The sequence below is a fragment of the Neopsephotus bourkii genome, unplaced genomic scaffold (genome assembly GCF_033783945.1).
Source record: "Neopsephotus bourkii isolate Nb327-2 ecotype Australia unplaced genomic scaffold, CSIRO-AGI_Nbou_v1 NB_196, whole genome shotgun sequence".
NCBI lineage: Eukaryota > Metazoa > Chordata > Aves > Psittaciformes > Psittacidae > Neopsephotus > Neopsephotus bourkii.
Window position 1 is genome coordinate 5,450,420 of NW_026900709.1, and position 17,181 is coordinate 5,467,600.

Sequence of the window (17,181 nt, forward strand, 5' to 3'; positions counted from 1 at the left end):
TTAAATAACATACAAATGGCTTTGGGGCTTTAGGTAGTACTTAATTGAGAAACTGATTTCAAACTAGCTCTTGTCTATGTCTACTGAGGAGATTGTTTCATCCTGCAATATACCTGTGTTTATTTACATCTGCAGTACTTGCTTTTTGCCACTTTTATATAAAAAAGAATGTTGGCTATCATAATCAGAAAGCACCAACTGCACTACTACTGCATCATTACATAGAAGGTGGGTTGCTGCAGAGTTTTTGTTTTGCTTTAGAAAGCATTTTTTTAATAATTTTTGGAGTTTCCCATTCCATCCTAACAGAGAACAACAAACATCCTTTTGAGGAAAAATTCATCTCCATCAAAATACATAGAAGTAGGAACAGTTCTAACATTTGTGAAATCCAAATTTCTTTGGAAAGCGCAGTGAATGACACTAGTGCTCTTACCATACCAGAGAAGGAGAAACCAGAACACTATTCCTGTGAACTGCGGCTTTGTAATAGTCATGCATCCTGGCTGTCAAGAAATGACAGTACCTACGTATATCCTGTTGGCAACCCAAAACCACCCTGCTTGATTAAAAGATGTTATATAGGTATTAATTAACTGACCAAACTGCTGCAACTTCTTTCCTGTTTCTACATCAACTTGAAGAAACTTCTTATCATCAAGATCTTTCATCAAGAGAACTTAATGAAGACAAATAAGTGTCCTCTTTTAAGGAATTATTAAACAAAATTCCTGATGATCCAATCTCTTATTCTAGCAAGTACTTTTAATTACAGCTAAACCTATGTTATTTTATGCTTATTGACACTGTGAGATTTATGCTTACTGTTTTGCTATAATCTTCCTTAGACTACATTCTTCATAAAATTTGTTTTAATCTCTAGAGAATATTTAATCAAAACAGGTAAGCTAACTGCTATCAGCATTAGTAACAAAAGCAAGACTGTACAGCAGTCAAAAAAAGCACTGAGTACCTGATCTGCATCCATCTAGTTTCTTTGGCTATGCAGGCAGCAGTATTTACAAAATCACCTTGACATTACACACCAGAGATAATCTACTTTGTAAAATAAAAACCAAAAGTATAAAAGTCTTCAATCCCATTTGGAACTTGTAGCATACATAAAAAGACCAAAATATACAATATAAAAATACATTTTTCTTCTTTATGAAAGTTATCATACATGGTTATAATACACAACATGTTGAGTCATCAGTCACAGCTACAGCATTTTCAGATGCTTGTTCCACACTATGGCTGGACTCTGGGTAAACTATCACCCTGAGGAAATTCCTTGATTTCAGCATGAAACATCAGCTCTAAAAGAGAAAGAAAAGAATCAAGTTTCTTTTTAAAGTTTCACCTTAATATGATTTCATTATTCCTGAAAAGTGCTTTGGCATTCCCCCAAGCCTCCTGCTTTTATTCCCAATCATAACCAGCAACTCAGCAACGGCAAGGGCCACCACTGTCTACTAAGTTTTGAGTGTGTCAGACTCAAGGGAAGATTTTTGTTCAGAGACTCATTCATTTATGGATATATCTGCTCTGTGTATTACAGGGTAGTTTAGCAGCATAGAACCTGGGATAGAAAGAATCATGAATAATGCTGCTCACAACTAGCTGTCATCATAGCAGCTCAGCCATGGAAGACAGCCTAAGGTCAGCAGTGAAGAGGTGCAGCAGAGGAATTCGGCTAGGCGCACAAGTAGCTGATGTGGTAGCCCTTGTGGAGCTCTGTGCTGCTAGCTTAGTTTTCTCATATCTGGGTTCCCTTATGTATCTATACTGCACTCTCAGCATTCTTTTACTTTCTGTCTTGCTAACAGCACATTCAGCGTACAGACCAGGCTGTGTTTGCCAACATCTTGTCAACATGGTAAAGTTACATGATCTGTACAAGCAGCTACGTGGTATACCCCTTCAAGTTTGAGATTCTCGTGTCTTTTTGCTACTCATCCCTAGCAGACTAAAATCTGCAGTTTCCTTTCTCTATCTGGGATACGTCCTAATAGAATTTCTCTCGAAATTTCTGAAGTAGGTTTTCTAATCTTAGTAGGCACATGTAAATATCAAGCCAGAGTTATATACTGCTAACTGGCTTCCTTGAATAAGTCTTTATTATTTAAAGAATGGGTTTTAAATTCTATTTAAGCTTCTATTATAAATTTCACTGTCAAACATTGTAAAGGCTGACACCTAGCTGTTGTTTGGATTTGGGGATTTTTTTTAACTCATTGAGTTATCAGAAATAACCAAATTAACTGAGGCCAGCTGCAATACAGAAATCTGTACATTAAAATGATAAAGTAGTCTGAAGAAGCATGTTGGATTTTGTTTCGTAAAGTTGCTAGGAGATGCCTGCTTTACCTCAGCCACAAAATTTCTCAGAACTAGTCTTGAACAGCAAACACAGTGCATTGCAGATAGAAGCCTGAACCAACATTTTGCTTATTAATGTTTCCTACCTTCACTGTGGTCTAGCTCTGGTCGGTAAGACAAGAAGATCCAACTTGTCCCAACTAGAATAGACACTACCAGATTCACCACAACCCATGGCTGAACAATTTCTTGCTCTGTACCTGCCGTCCTGGGAAAAGCACAACAACCCATCAGTCAGCAGTTCGCTGGTACACAGGTTACAATATTAATTTCAATTGAGTATCATAAAAACAAGCTTGCTAAGCCAGATGTGAAAACAGAACTACTTGTACCATAGACGACTTGGTGGGAGGGATGAGGAAAAACAGAACTACTTGTACTACTTGTAGAGACAAAACCAAAGACAGGACTCAGCTAAGAAACCCCATCTCACAGAGAATGTCCTGCTTGTAGACTTCAACAGCAAATTCCTTTCCTTCCCAAGACACATAAATAAAAATCAAAATGCAAGGTGGAATCTTACTGTGGTGAAAGACACTGCAAAATGTCATCAGTCTATCTTATTTTTAAGCACTTCTTCATGAGGCACAAAGGCAAATGAACAGCAAGTCAGTAAAGTCTGTCTGGAAGCTGGTACAAGGACTTGTGTACAGGTGTTGTGGCATGTATGAGATAAGAAGGTTATGATTTCAGTTACCTGACAGTTCTATTACAGTCGTAACAGCAGGTTGTGTATTTTCAGCTGGAATCAAGGCTAATAAACAACTAAGTAAACATTTATAGAAGCGCTTACAAAAAAAAACCCCAAAACCAAAAACAAAATAACCGCAAACCCCTCTAACTCCCTAAAACCCAAATTCCCCTCTAACCAGCAGATCTTCATGTATCTACTTCCAAAAGTAATAGTTTTGGATGGGATCTCCTGAGACAATGCTTTGTATTTAATACCAAATTTGTCTGCTAAACCCATAAACATACCACTTTTTCATAATACCGTGACATTTGTTTCTTGGACAGATTAGATTATCACCTTCAAAAAGTGTTGACTCTACAGAATGTTCTGGCCCTGAACACAAAAGGGTTACCTCAGTAGGGGCTCATTTCTTCAGCAAAATAGATTGCTAAGGTTCCTGCCAGATGACATTTTCAGCATTATTCCACCAGGTTCTTGTTTGAGGTACAGATTTGCAATCAATATGATCAAACCCATCCTTAAGTCCTCTTTTGTCAGTGAAATTATCGAAGATTCAAGGCAAGCTCAGGCAAAGGCAGGTTTAGTAATGAAATCCGTCATCAATACTTCCTCATGTATGTTGTATAACCTTTTCAGTCCACAAGTTTGACTAAGGTTCCTAAGTGAGCTATGTTATAATTTACAGAAGTGATTGCTTAAGTTTCCTACCAGATGCTGCCATTTTCTGAAGGTGGTGTGTAGAGGTTAATTCTGTCACATGTCATCTGCTGGCTTAAGGATAAGATAAGAGCAGCAAAGTACACTGGAAGAAATGGAATTAGTAATATCAGATATAACCCCCTAAAATGCTGATTCATTGTGACAATTATTACTACATTTTCATTTCTTTCACTCCACTGCTTCCAATGATAGTATCCTTTAACTTATTCTCGCTTCTTCAACATTCCCCCAGCCCATAAAAATCTGGTTTTTGCACTTCTGCAAGCCATCAGCTATGTCAAAGGTGGCACCTTGTGATTTTGTTTTCTGCTAGGTCTGTGTTCTGTATTCAGAGGTGGGAACTCTCTCTCAAACAGCCCCACTAATGCTACTATTGCAAATGCTTTAAAAAAGTATGTAGCAAAGTATTCGTAGCCTTTGAATGCTACTTTTAACTACTGAGCAAGTTCCTTATTCTAAAACAGAAAATAACCAGGAAGATTTCACTGAAAACAGTATGTAGAATTTTTTCATTTAGCATCCTTTCTGGACAACTAACAATCTGCTACAAAATACTTACAGAAAGAGGCTACTGCTGCTGGGTCTAGGGTAAGAAAGCCCCTCAGTGCAACTGATGCTTTTGCCAAATCAATCCTGATAAAAAAAAAGAAAAAATAATTAACACAACCTGGTAAAATATTAATATTGTTCTTCTAACTATACTATTGTTCTTTTACTTTTTGCAAGATACCTTTTTCTGCCTCTGTTACAGTGCCTTAATATACAACTGTACCCCACACATGGCAATGGTTCTCTTTATGCCAAATCCAAGAAAGATCGAAACTAAGGAGGATGTTCCTTGAGTCTTGTACCATTCACACTGCAGTCCTTTCTGGAACAGGGAGAACGCAGAGAGGTCTGTCCCCTCTCTAATCCTACCATTCATTTCAATGTCCCTACCACCAATGGAGTTATGCTAATACAACTGCTCACACAGCTTACACCAGGAGCAATTATGAATAACTTGGGCTTCCTCTCTGCCACCACTCTAGGCAAAAAAAGTCAGTTTCGTCCATAGCACCAATTTCTTCCCTGGCTTACCATGCTGCCACGGAAACTATCTGTAACTAAAAGAAACATCTATGAAACTACTCTGTTTATGGTTGCTTCTCTATCTGTTCATTCCCACTTTAAGCTGTAACACAGAAACCCCAGCTAAGGAAGGAAAACTGTTTACACAGGTATGTTGCAAAACTGATTAGGGAATGGATCCACATGAAAACTAACCCAATAGGAACATTAGTTTTTCTGCACCCCTTTCCCCCACAAAGAAAAAATAGGTCAGCTCTTCCATCTGGTTCAGTTCATGATCACACAAACAGCACCAGCACACAGAAGCAAGACTGCAGGCAACGGCAGAAATGAGTGACAAAGGTCTGAGTGCACAAGTACATCCTTTATCTGTATAGCCAGCCATGTGCAAAATCTGTCTTTAAGTATATCACAATGTGCCATAGGAAGTAGAAAAAAAACATATTGCACACAAATTGCATACCCCTTTCAAATACAAATATATTTCACCTGTCAAAGGCTGAGACTGTACTGATAGACAGCAACAAATAGAACAAACTTTGAGCTGGGTATGCTAGTGCCTTATACTGCTCGAGCAGGTTAGAAACTGTGGAAAGCTGATTTCCTGCCAAAATGTAGATAACAATGATGTTCCACACAGCGTAGCCAGCAAGGAAGCCATGGGTAAAGAGTCCAATCACCCTGAATGGAGAAAAGAACATCGTAAAAGTTTAACATCTTGAATTAGTGAGGAAATACAGACAGAAAAGGCCTGTGAATCCATCTGTTCAACCCTGCTGCTGTGACAGGATCCCAGCCTTTCACAGGTTGTTTCCGAGTGTTTTTTCTGATCTAATTCTAAAAATTCTAAGCAGCAGGACTTCTGCTTCCTCTCTTGACAAACTATACCACAACCTGAGCACTTTACAAACAAACCCAAGGTGTTTTGCCTGATCCTGTCACCACTCCATTACTGATACTGTTTTCACTTGCTGCCTGTACCTTTCCATGGCTGCTGTCCCTTACACTTAAACAATGCTCTTAAACTTGTCCTCGGGGTAGTCTTTTTATGATTTTCTTCGCTAAGAAAAAGCTGAGAATGAAGTGCAGGCTTCAGATAAGATACACCAGAGAAGAAAATGGCTGTACTCTTCCTATTTTGTATCACAACACAACCACATATTAATAATTATTTATATAATTATAACATTAATATAACATATTAATAATAAAAAAATGGCTATTGGGTGCAAGCCCAGTCCAATTTCATCACTCCTTCTTTCTCACCAACTAGGATTTTTCTTTGAAACTATATGAATTCAGGTATTTTTATTCTGGTCATATAGCTGATGGGCAAATCTCATTTTGTAATACACTTTTTTGCAGGTCTCTAATATTTTTGTTATCTGATCAATCTCTTGCTATTCAGATTTTGTTTGAATCTGAAATATGGTTTTGTAAGTTATTATTTTTATCAGTTGCATTGTGATGTCTACACTAGAAACAGATATTCTTGACAACAACTATCAAAAGCTACAGGAAAGAGAAACTCTATATCTGTTACATCCCAAACCATCATTTATTAGGAATATCCAAAAGAAACAAAAGATACATCATAATGATAAAGGTGTGTTCAGGGATAAAAGGAGGAAAACAACCCACCCAGACCAGCCCCACAAAAAAACCCCCAAACTGATTTCTGCTTATTTACATCAAAACATTTATCATTCACCTGAAACTTCGATGCACTGAGAGAGCAACATCTCTGGTAGTCCACGAAGCCTTCACATCCATAAGTACATTGATATTTTCAGTGGTTTTAATCAATTCTGCACGGTCAGCTGCCTGAAAACGCCCTGAAAGGATGAGGAAATTAGTTTGATAGAGAGTACTGTTACCTTCCATCATAATTTCTACATTGTTATTCGTGTTAAAAAGCCATAAGCATAAGTTCCCTCAGAAAATTTCTTTTCCTCACTTCCTGCTCTTTACCAGCCTACATTCACACTAGGATGCCTCTGTTGGTGTGACCCACCCTGGTGGGTCAGGCTATTTGAGAATGTGCAAATCACTTCAGGTAAATTATTCACTGTTACCTGGTACAAAAAAACCCAACCAACCAGCAAAATCCAAACCATGAAAATCCAACCAAAAAACTTTCACTTGAAAGACTTTTTTGCAATTCAGCAAATGATACTTTTTTTCTCAAGGTACTGAGACAGGATGAGGTCAAACAAGTTCAGCTGGGTACTATCATCAGTCTTTTTCACCCACACCATGTAATTAAAAAAAATTTATGCCAGCACAGCATTCACTGTTGAAAAATTATCATGTATATTTATTTCCAAATATTTTTTGTTCTGGAAAGCTTTCTTAAAAATACTTCCCAAGACTGCAGTATTTGGGTTTTAAATACAGTAATTTTTCCTTTAATTGCAAGATTGTCCTTATATTACTTAAATCACAAGATGTACTTACGATTTTTTTCAACAAACACTTTGCTCACAGGCTGGCTAACTCCAGTGGGAGCAGCAAACACAGGCTGCTGATCAGGGCTCCTGCTGTGCTCATCTTCAATGATGTCTTCCTCCTCCACTTCCAGCTCATTGGAACAATGCATTTCAGCTGGCCGAGGTTTCCTATCATCACAGAACATACAGTGGGGTAGAGAAAGAATTAGGAAGTAAAACATAAAACCTGAGGGGTCCTTTGAACATGGCTACCTTGACTTTTAAGAACTGATCAGGCTATTGACCTGTGTAATATTACCCTGATTTATAATTTTAAGAACTAAATGTCTCATGGAGTTAGTTAACTAAACCCATAAAGCTAATCCTTGATTATGGGTTGGGATTTTTTTCTCTTTTCAAATAGCTTCCTGTGTCAAAACAATAAGGTGGGAAGAAATACATATAAAGAGATTAATAATTAGGAAAAGAAAAACCAATACAAACTAAATACAAAGTCAAGAAAGCTGATGTTTTTTGTAAAAAGGTGACTAAAATGATTTAAAGGCATAGTTGTTGGAGAAAAGGCAAATAATAAGGATGAAAAAGTGATTAAGTTTCTCATAAATTTAAGAAAAAGATGGTAAGAACAAACCAAAGCAGATGCACATTCTGATTTTTTCATGTATGTGACTGAAATATTAGGCTAATGTAAATGTATTCAGACCTTTAATGCATCCAGGTATTCATAAAACAAAGTAAGATCTTAACCCTGCAGAGAACTGCACACATGCTAGTTATTGCATAGGCTGAATGGTAATATGGGCTTTGAGATTTTACATTTTGTAACACGAGAATGTAAAATACTACTCAGACACTCTTCACTATCACAATTATTCCAAATTATGAGCTATACTGGTTTTGTCTCACTTTGTTCTTTTTCTCTGTCTGCGGATCACTGTTTCTTCAGTTTCAGGGACATCCATGCCATTTCCATTCTGAAACAGGGATGCAACGTTTTGCTGGGTAAAAGAGGTCTCAGAATCTGAAGATTTAAAATAAATCCCATGACAGTTTCATAGCTTTCATAAAAGTGGTAATACATTCACTTACATATGTAAATATTTATTATATAAAAACAATAGGAAAAAAGTGATCTATTGAGCTTTGAATAATACAAAGGATCTACTTTATCACTTCCAAAACTGCCATTTGCTGTTGCCATATAGTCATTATTTTTACAAGGCAATGGAATCTAAAATTAGAAACTGAAACTCTATTATTCACTTAGAGATTGCTTTCAGCTGTTGTAAGCACTAAAGCACATGAAATGTTTTAAGCCAAAATACAAGGTGGCCAATGATATTTGTGTTACCAAAGTTTGCTCAGTGCTCTTTCCAATCTACAATTCTTTCACATACCAACAGGTACTTTCTTCTTCTTGCGTTTCCTCTGAGGAGGGACATCCTGAAGTTCAGGAGTTAGGGGCTCACTGCTTTCAGACTGTCGACGAACTGCTACTTGGACAATGCCATCTGAAACCCAGATGAAAAGAATCAGCAATCTTAATTCAGAGCCGCTGAGAAACAGGCAAGAAATGCTGTCTTTTGCTGCATTGTGCAGAACATCTGTATTTGCCTGGCTTACAGCTAAGATGAAAATGTATTTGCTTGGAAAAATAACAGGTGGGAAAAAAATGTGATAAGAATATACAAAGGTGATAGATTATATCCCTCCTTTCATCCTGACAGTTTCATGCCCAGGAGAAAATTTGAGTATCCAAGAAATAGCCAAATTCCCATTTGGACATACAAAAGAAGACCAACAGAAAGGAATCTACCATGGGGAAAAAAAAGATACCTCTACGTTTTTCCTTTCTACATGCAAAGATCATAATGCAAAGGACAAGAAAATATTAAAAAATATCACAAGCTGATTCACACAGACACATGCTAAAGCAAAACAGTGGCATATCAAAGGGTAATTAAAATGCTAAACATACACCACAAGAATAAAGGAGGAGCAGAAAAAAACAACACTGAAGGATGTTTGCTCCTGTCAAGAGAGAGGAACTACTATGCTTTGGAGGAGCTACATTTCTGAGAGAGGTTAACATGAATTCATCAAATATTCTAGCAGCAGTGGCATCAGTTTTCATGATTATTGGTAGAAAGACAAAGACACTTCTCAATTTACATCACATCTGCTTTATTTACAGCTCAAGTATTTCAGTTTTTATGACAACTGAATCTACCTGTTTTCACTTCAAGCATGTTTTCCTACCTTTCATAAAGCTTTGCTGTGCTAAAATGCAAAATTAACACACAACGTAATGGCCAAAGCCAAGGCATTCTTTGAACCATCATTCAGCTCACTGAAAACAATAGTAAATTTGCTCTTTGGGAAAGCCATGCCAGCAGCAGCTCTACTTGTTGCGTTTAAAGCTCTTTCAGCAACATCTCAATTCTAAACTCTTTTACACAAATAAAGGAGGTTTACTCAGCAAACCATCATATGGACCCAAGTCAACTGATTTAGCAAAATCAACTAGATTCTATCACCCCATTCTGCTTTATCAAAATAGATCCAGCTTGTAGTCTTGCTTAAAACAGTATGTTTGTTCTGCATATCTGCTTCTTGTAAAAATACAACCCCCTAGTACCAGTCATCTTTTAGGCTCTTAAATTTCAAAGATAATGAGATGCTTAACTTGTGAATTTACTTAGCCAAAGACTGAAATTGAGCCAATTTGTTAAATGAGTTTTATCTTAGTTCACTCAGAAATTCGAGCACTTAACACATTCAACACAATGTTGGAACAAGTCCAGAGGAGGGCCACGAGAATGATCAGGGGACTGGAGCACCTCCCATATGAAGATCGGCTGAGAAAGTTGCGGCTGTTCAGCCTGGAGAAGAGAAGGCTGCGTGGAGACCTCATAGCAGCCTTCCAGTATCTGAAGGGGGCCTATAGGGGTGCTGGGGATGGACTCTTCATTAGGGATTATAGTGGCAGGACAAGGGCTAATGGGTTAAAACATAAACAGGGGAAGTTTAGATTGGATATAAGGAGGAAATTCTTTCCTGTTAGGGTAGGGAGGCACTGGAATGGGTTGTCCAGGGAGGTTGTGAATGCTTCATCCCTGGCAGTGTTCAAGGCCAGGTTGGACGAGGCCTTGGGTAATACGGTTTAGAGCGAGGTGTCCCTGCCCATGGCAGGGGGGTTGGAACTTGATGATCTTAAGGTCCTTTCCAACCCTAACTATTCTATGATTCTATGAATAAGGACCTTACAGCTGGAGATGACTATGTAATGAAGTATCCAAGGATACAGGACCCAAAAGGCTCTGGGACAACTTAGGATAATTTCCTTTAGAAAGTTAAAAATAACAGGAATAAAGGAACTTTTTCAGTTCAGTATCAAGACATGCTGTATTAGCAGCATTGGGAATGGATCTAGAGAGAAAAAGCAGAAGATCATAGAATAGTTAGGGTTGGAAAGGACCTTAAGATCATCAGGTTCCAACCCCCATGCCATGGGCAGGGACACCTCACACAAAACCATATCACCCAAGGCCTTGTCCAACCTGGTCTTGAACACTGCCAGGGATGGAACATTCACAACCTCCCTGGGCAACCTATTCCAGTGCCTCACCACCCTAACAGGAAAGAATTTCCTCCTTATATCCAGTCTAAACTTCCCCTGTTTAAGTTTTAACCCATTACCCCTTGTCCTATCGCTACAGTCCCTAATGAAGAGTCCCTCCCCAGCATCCCTATATGCCCCCTTCAGATACTGGAAGGCTGCTATAAGGTCTCCACACAGCCTTCTCTTCTCCAGGCTGAACAGCCCCAACTTTCTCAGCTGATCTTCATATGGGAGGTGCTCCAGTCCCCTGATCATCCTCATGGCCCTCCTCTGGACTTGTTCGAACAGTTCCATGTCCTTTTTATGTTGAGGACACCAGAACTGCACACAATACTCCAAGTGAGGTCTCACGAGAGCAGAGTAGAGGGGCAGGATCACCTCCTTCGACTTGCTGGTCACACTCCTTTTGATGCAGCCCACAATACGGTTGGCTTTCTGGGCTGCAGGCGCACACTGAAGCCGGCTCATGTTCATTTTCTCACCGACCAGCACGCCCAAGTCCTTCTCCGCAGGGCTGCTCTGAATCTCTTCTCTGCCCAGCCTGTAGCTGTGCCTGGGATTGCTCCGACCCAGGTGTAGGACCTTGCACTTGTCATGGTTAAACTTGATAAGGTTGGCATCAGCCCACCTCACAAGCGTGTCAAGCTCCCTCTGGATGGCATCCCTTCCCTCCAGCGTATCAACCGAACCACACAGCTTGGTGTCATCGGCAAACTTGCTGAGGGCGCACTCAATCCCACTGTCCTTGTCACCAACAAAGATGTTGAACAAGGTTGGTCCCAACACCGATCTCCGAGGAACACCACTCGTTAGTGGTCTGCAGCTGGACACTGAGCCATTGACCACAACTCTTTGTGTGCAGCCATCCAGCCAGTTCTTTATCCACCGAGTGGTCCATCCATCAAATTGATGTCTCTCCAATTTAGAGACAAGGATGTCGTGTGAGACAGTGTCGAACGCTTTACACAAGTCCAGGTAGATGACATCAACTGCTCTACCCCTGTCCATCAGTTCTGTAGCCCCATCATAGAAGGCCACCAAATTGGTCAGGCAGCATTTCCCCTTAGTGAAGCCATGCTGGCTGTCACCAAGCACCTTATTGACTTTCATGTGCCTTAGCATGCCTTCCAGGAGAATCTGCTCCAAGAGTTTGACAGGCACAGAGGTGAGACTGACTGGTCTGTAATTCCCCAGGTCATCCATTTTCCCCTTCTTGAAAGATGGAACAAGTTAGTTCAGTCAGCACCACAGACTGGTTTTAAAATGACAGCACTTTCGAGAAGACTGCAGTCATTCAACATAAAATAAATTGTAATAAATTAGCTGAGAACACTACTCAAAAATGCAGCACAAGAAACCATGAAAACCATGTATCTGTCAGGAGCTTGGCTACCACACAGGTATCACCCTGGATTACACCCAGAGTTTTCAGTCTTGGCAGGACCTTACCTAATGGAGTCTTTCCTTTAGGTTTCTTTTTTTTGGGACGACTGAGTGGAATTTCATCTGCAGAAGATAAAATAAAAGTGTAAGTTCACAGTGTGGAGAAACCTCAATTTCCTTTTTGTAACAGCCATTCTATGGCCAGTTAAGAAAGGAGTTCCTCTTTACCAGTGAGGACATCCTTCACCTTTTCCAGGTAAAAAGACAATTCACCAGTTCAAACAAACAGGAGTACAGAAAATGGCAGGAAAGCAGGATAAGAAATCTGTCTTACATGGAACAGAGGCTAAATACACACATGCACATGTGTTAAGTGAAAAACTTAAGTACCCTGAATAATGCTCTGAAGAATAAACTTCTTGTTTAGAGCATCATGACAACATTTCAGTTACCTTGATTAAGTCTGGAAATAACAAACAGCAAAGAGAACAAAGAAAAGCAACAAACAGCAAAGAGAACAAAGAAAAGCAACAAACAGTTCTAGCAATCACAGGTATCCATGCAGTTTAAATAACCAATCAGGAAAGGTGTAAGGCTCTACCTTTAAAGAGAGGATGAAGTGACATCAAAAGAAACTATTAATCTTTATAATTCTCTTTCATGGCAGGATAACTCACCTTGGTTTCCACTTCACATTTAAGGAGAAAAGGTGTTGGAGAGCAGTGTAAAAGGAACAAAGATGAGAAGAAAGTTTATTTGCAATCAATTACAATTCATAACAGTGAAATTCACACTGCTGCTTTTGTGATTCGTTTCCTTATCCCTGCTATGTGCAGTTGTGTACAACAGGGTTAAGGGTACGAGGCAACCATCAAGACTCAACACTTTGTTCATGCGTATGCACCATTTCTTGATTGGCAACTGTGGATCAGATTAAAAGCTTTAATCACCTGGCTAATTAAAACTTGTCTTACTGCCTGACATGTAACCAACAAAAGTTATGACACATTTGAGCACATACGCTACTAAAAAGACTGTATCTTTATGTCATCAATCATGAATATCACATTTGCTTTTAGGTACTCTGAAGGAATTTTGAAGTACCATGTCATAAAAGCTATATAACTGCTGTGCCTTCCACACACAAAAAAACCCACCAAATTTTTCCCTATAATATGTCTAACTAGTAGACACCTATACCCCTATTCAAAAACATCCAATTTCAGAAATTCGTGTTCTGAAGCTCCTGTGATGCGAAGAAACTAAAGGACATGACGCAAAACAAAGAGGGAGGGAAGATTAAAAGGAACATCAATAGAACTAAAGTAGATGTTAATAAAACTGAAGTAGTTACTTGTCTGAAACTTTTGAAAGGGTTCATCTCTCAGAGTATTAAAGCTGAGGTAATACTGTAAAATTTGCCGGCCTCTATAAAGCTTTAAAATGCTTTGTATTCCTTGTACAGGGCTCTGGGACAACAAATTAGTAAGAAAAGCAATTATTGTAAAAGCCATTATGACTACTCAGATGTTTGTTGAACTTATGTCTCTTAAATCCATTACTTTTATAAACACTGTGATACAGAGCCATGATCAATTCTACAGAACAAACTGCTTTTACCTTGGCACTGGAGGGAGGGCACGAGGTGGGCACTTAAAGACAAAAAAGAGAGAAAAAAGTTAACTTCTGTCAATGTGAAACCAGCTCTGATAAAACAGCTATTTCCAGATACAGGCAAAAAGCACTAAATATGCTTTGCTTTGTACGCCTCTTAAATAGCTAGAGACTACTGATGGGGGTGTTACATAAAAGTAATATATAAAAGAAACAGGAATAACACACTTTTGTGAGAGTTCTGATGGGCACTACATTAGGGGACACGTACCTATCAGCTGTGTGTGAGGCACAGCTTGCATATGAATTTCACTTGAATTATTTTTACTTTTCATGCAAGGTATTGCTTTTCTCGGGAAAGCTTGTTAGTCATTCTATTTAAATACCAAAATACCATAATAATTTACGCATTCAAAGTACTTTCACGCTAAGCAGCATGAACTGAGTATTTTCTATTAGTGAAGTTGTAAATCCAGAAGAATAGTAAAAACAATAAAAGGAAATAAGCTTATTTATGAAAAATACTTTCAAATATCATTAAAACATTAATTTTCATGTAATCTTGAAGTTACCAGCAGGTCAAACACAACTAAAATCTAAAAATAAGTATCTCCTATCAACAACCTGAAACTGATCTCTTGCACTTTCTCTCATCTAGAAAAAGAGTTTACTTTCAGATTTTGTAGTCTATCATTATATTGAAAAAGGATGCATGAATATTACCATGCTTCAAAAATTCAGTTGATATGAGAAATATAAAAGGCTGTCAGACTGGTAAGACTCAAGGATCTCCAAACTTACCACTTGTTTCTTTCCCATATCATTTGAAGCTGCTCCCTGAAAGAGGCACTGTGAACCGGTCTATACTCCCTCACGCTGCTAACGCTGAACCTCAGCTAATTCTGGACTAAAAATAAGCTTCTAGCAGCCAGGATTAGCTGGACATGACCTTCGTGCCCATGGGTTAGGGCCCAGTACTATTCCCATCTGAAACAGCAGTTTGTTCTGTGGTAGCAAATGTTAATTGCACTGAGAAATCTGTAACTCTGTGTGCTGGTACAGGATCCACCTAGGTTTGTTCGTCCAAAACAAATGAGACACCTCGTGCAAGGAAGGGTTTGCAGGATTAGGCCTCAAATCTTTCACCTGGATTTTGACCATGCTGCACTGACAGCAAGTGCTGTTTCATACAAGTAGAGAAAAGCACACCCTGACCAGCACCCAGCAAGCTGCCCAGCAGTGGTCATACCATACTGGTACACCATAAGGGATAAAGGTCGGAGTTTATTACTTTTACTGTTTCCTACACTCCTGTGGCAGTAATTATTAAATGCTTAGGATAGCTGGTATTTAAAAAAAATAAAAATTTGGAACCCTCTAAAAACAAACAAAAAATCCCTAACCCCCAAACCTTTTATACTAGTGTTCATTGCCTGTACAGTATTATGCGTTCTGTAGTACCTCTTTTGCTACCTTCTACAAAACAAATGAAAAGTGAAATAATTTCCGTACTGTTTATTCCTTGCAACAAACAAAATCACATGCAAGCAGGCAGTGGTGACTACTCATCTGTCCCATCTCTATGGGTGTCCCCAGCTGTGCCATACAGGTATCAGCTTTGCTGTATTAATTTTTAGTTTCACAGAGGCTGAAGGAACTTACTCCAAGCTCTATTGAAAGGGTGAGTGTGGGCACAGGTTTCCAGGGACGTTTTCTCACTGACAGAAGAGCTGCTGAGTCTTAACATATTCATGGCATCCCTGAAACCAAGAGACTTACGTAAACCCAAGAGCTGTTGCCTCAGTGAACCCGTGTTTGTGCACATAAGCCAGGACCCAGGAAGGTGGGATTCACCTGGGAACTCTGACTCAGGAGCAAAAACCCAATCTGCCCCATCTCCAAGGTGTCCATTCAGGGATGCTGAGCAGAAAATGCCTTCACTTCTAAGTGCACCTCGATGGAACACCAGCAAGCACATGTATTTATTCCCGCAAGTACGGTGAGGAAAGCTGCCACCAAGAGATCTAGGAAGGGGCACTTGTACACGAACTCTAACATTTAAAAACACCTAACCTGTCTTCATAGATTTAAAGCTTTGCAGGAGTACCTTCTTACGAGAACTATACGTGGATGCAAATAGAAAAACAATGAAGCAATGCTTGCACCCCCAGCACAGGATGAGCCGAAACGTGGCACCCTGTGGCCGGCTACTCCCCCGTCCCGCTGGTAGCGGCCTCCCGGGCGTCCCGCGGTCACGTCCGGCTTCAGCTCCGTCTCCCCGGCAGCAGCGGCTGCCGCTGACAGCGCCGGAACGACTCTTCAGCAACAGCACTCGAGGCGGACCATCCTCTCGCTGCAGCCGCAAGTGCTCACAGCCGGCCACACCTGGCTGCAGCCCCCCGGGGTCGGACCTGCCGTGACCACTGCCGCTTTAACTCCCGCCCCCCGCCCAGCCCTCTCCAGAGGCGGCCCCACCGCCTCGCCGAAGGCAAAGTGTTCCCCGCCCGCCCCGTCTCCGCCGCGCCCTCACCCCGCCGGAGCCCGCCCGCCGCGCCGCCATGCCGCGCCCGCCGCCGGTCTCCAAGGCGCCGCGAGGAGGAGCCGGGGATCGCTTCCGCCCCGCCTAGGGGCTGCGGGATAGGCAGGCCGACGCTGCATCCCCCCCTCGAGCGTGGGAGGGCAGGCTCAACCTCCCACTGTAGCCTGCCTTTGCGTTCGGTTTGGGGGCTCCTCCAGCAGGACCCTGCCGGGAGATTGTCGTCCCTTGGGCGAGTAAAATCAAATACACGGTAGTGGGAAGACAAGGTTTCCAGCCGCCTTGAGAGTGTAGCAGGGACAGTTTGTAAATTAATAATCATAATTTAGAAAAAAAAAAAAGGAAAGAAAAAAGTGAAAAGAAACGTGATAAAGTTTCTTCTAGGAGAAAGAGACATGAAGCAAATGCAACTTAAACAAGAACATATTATAATAGTGAAAGCAGATTCATCTGTCAGCAAACACATGAAAACTAGGCAAGAAGAAAGAGTACATAAATGCTGGAATACATCGCCGGGAGGGGGTGCTGCTCCTGGACAAGAAGCACATAGAGCTGGCAGCAATTTCACCCCTCTACTTACCCCACACTACTCTTCAGTTTTACCTCTAAAGAAGGTCTGACTAGAACAAGCAAGTATGGTGGTAGCTGCACTATTTAGCTTTGAATAATCTTTCTCGGCTTTTTGAATTGCTTTTGTTAATATTTCTCC

At 40.3% G+C, this 17,181-nt stretch overlaps 1 protein-coding gene across 1 annotated transcript; it reads right to left on the reverse strand.

Annotated features, from left to right (window-relative positions):
* Positions 1-1,151: 1,151 nt before the first annotated feature.
* Positions 1,152-16,496, reverse strand: TMEM237 (transmembrane protein 237). The gene is made up of 13 exons (XM_061377697.1): positions 16,467-16,496; positions 13,943-13,974; positions 13,000-13,010; positions 12,389-12,445; positions 8,715-8,828; positions 8,224-8,338; positions 7,325-7,485; positions 6,579-6,702; positions 5,357-5,548; positions 4,356-4,429; positions 3,785-3,878; positions 2,469-2,590; positions 1,152-1,319 (listed from the first exon to the last, which is right to left on the reverse strand). Exons 1-13 carry the CDS (start codon positions 16,494-16,496, stop codon positions 1,252-1,254), a joined length of 1,194 nt encoding a protein of 397 aa, XP_061233681.1. The 3' UTR covers positions 1,152-1,251.
* Between the last annotated feature and the right edge of the window lie 685 nt (positions 16,497-17,181).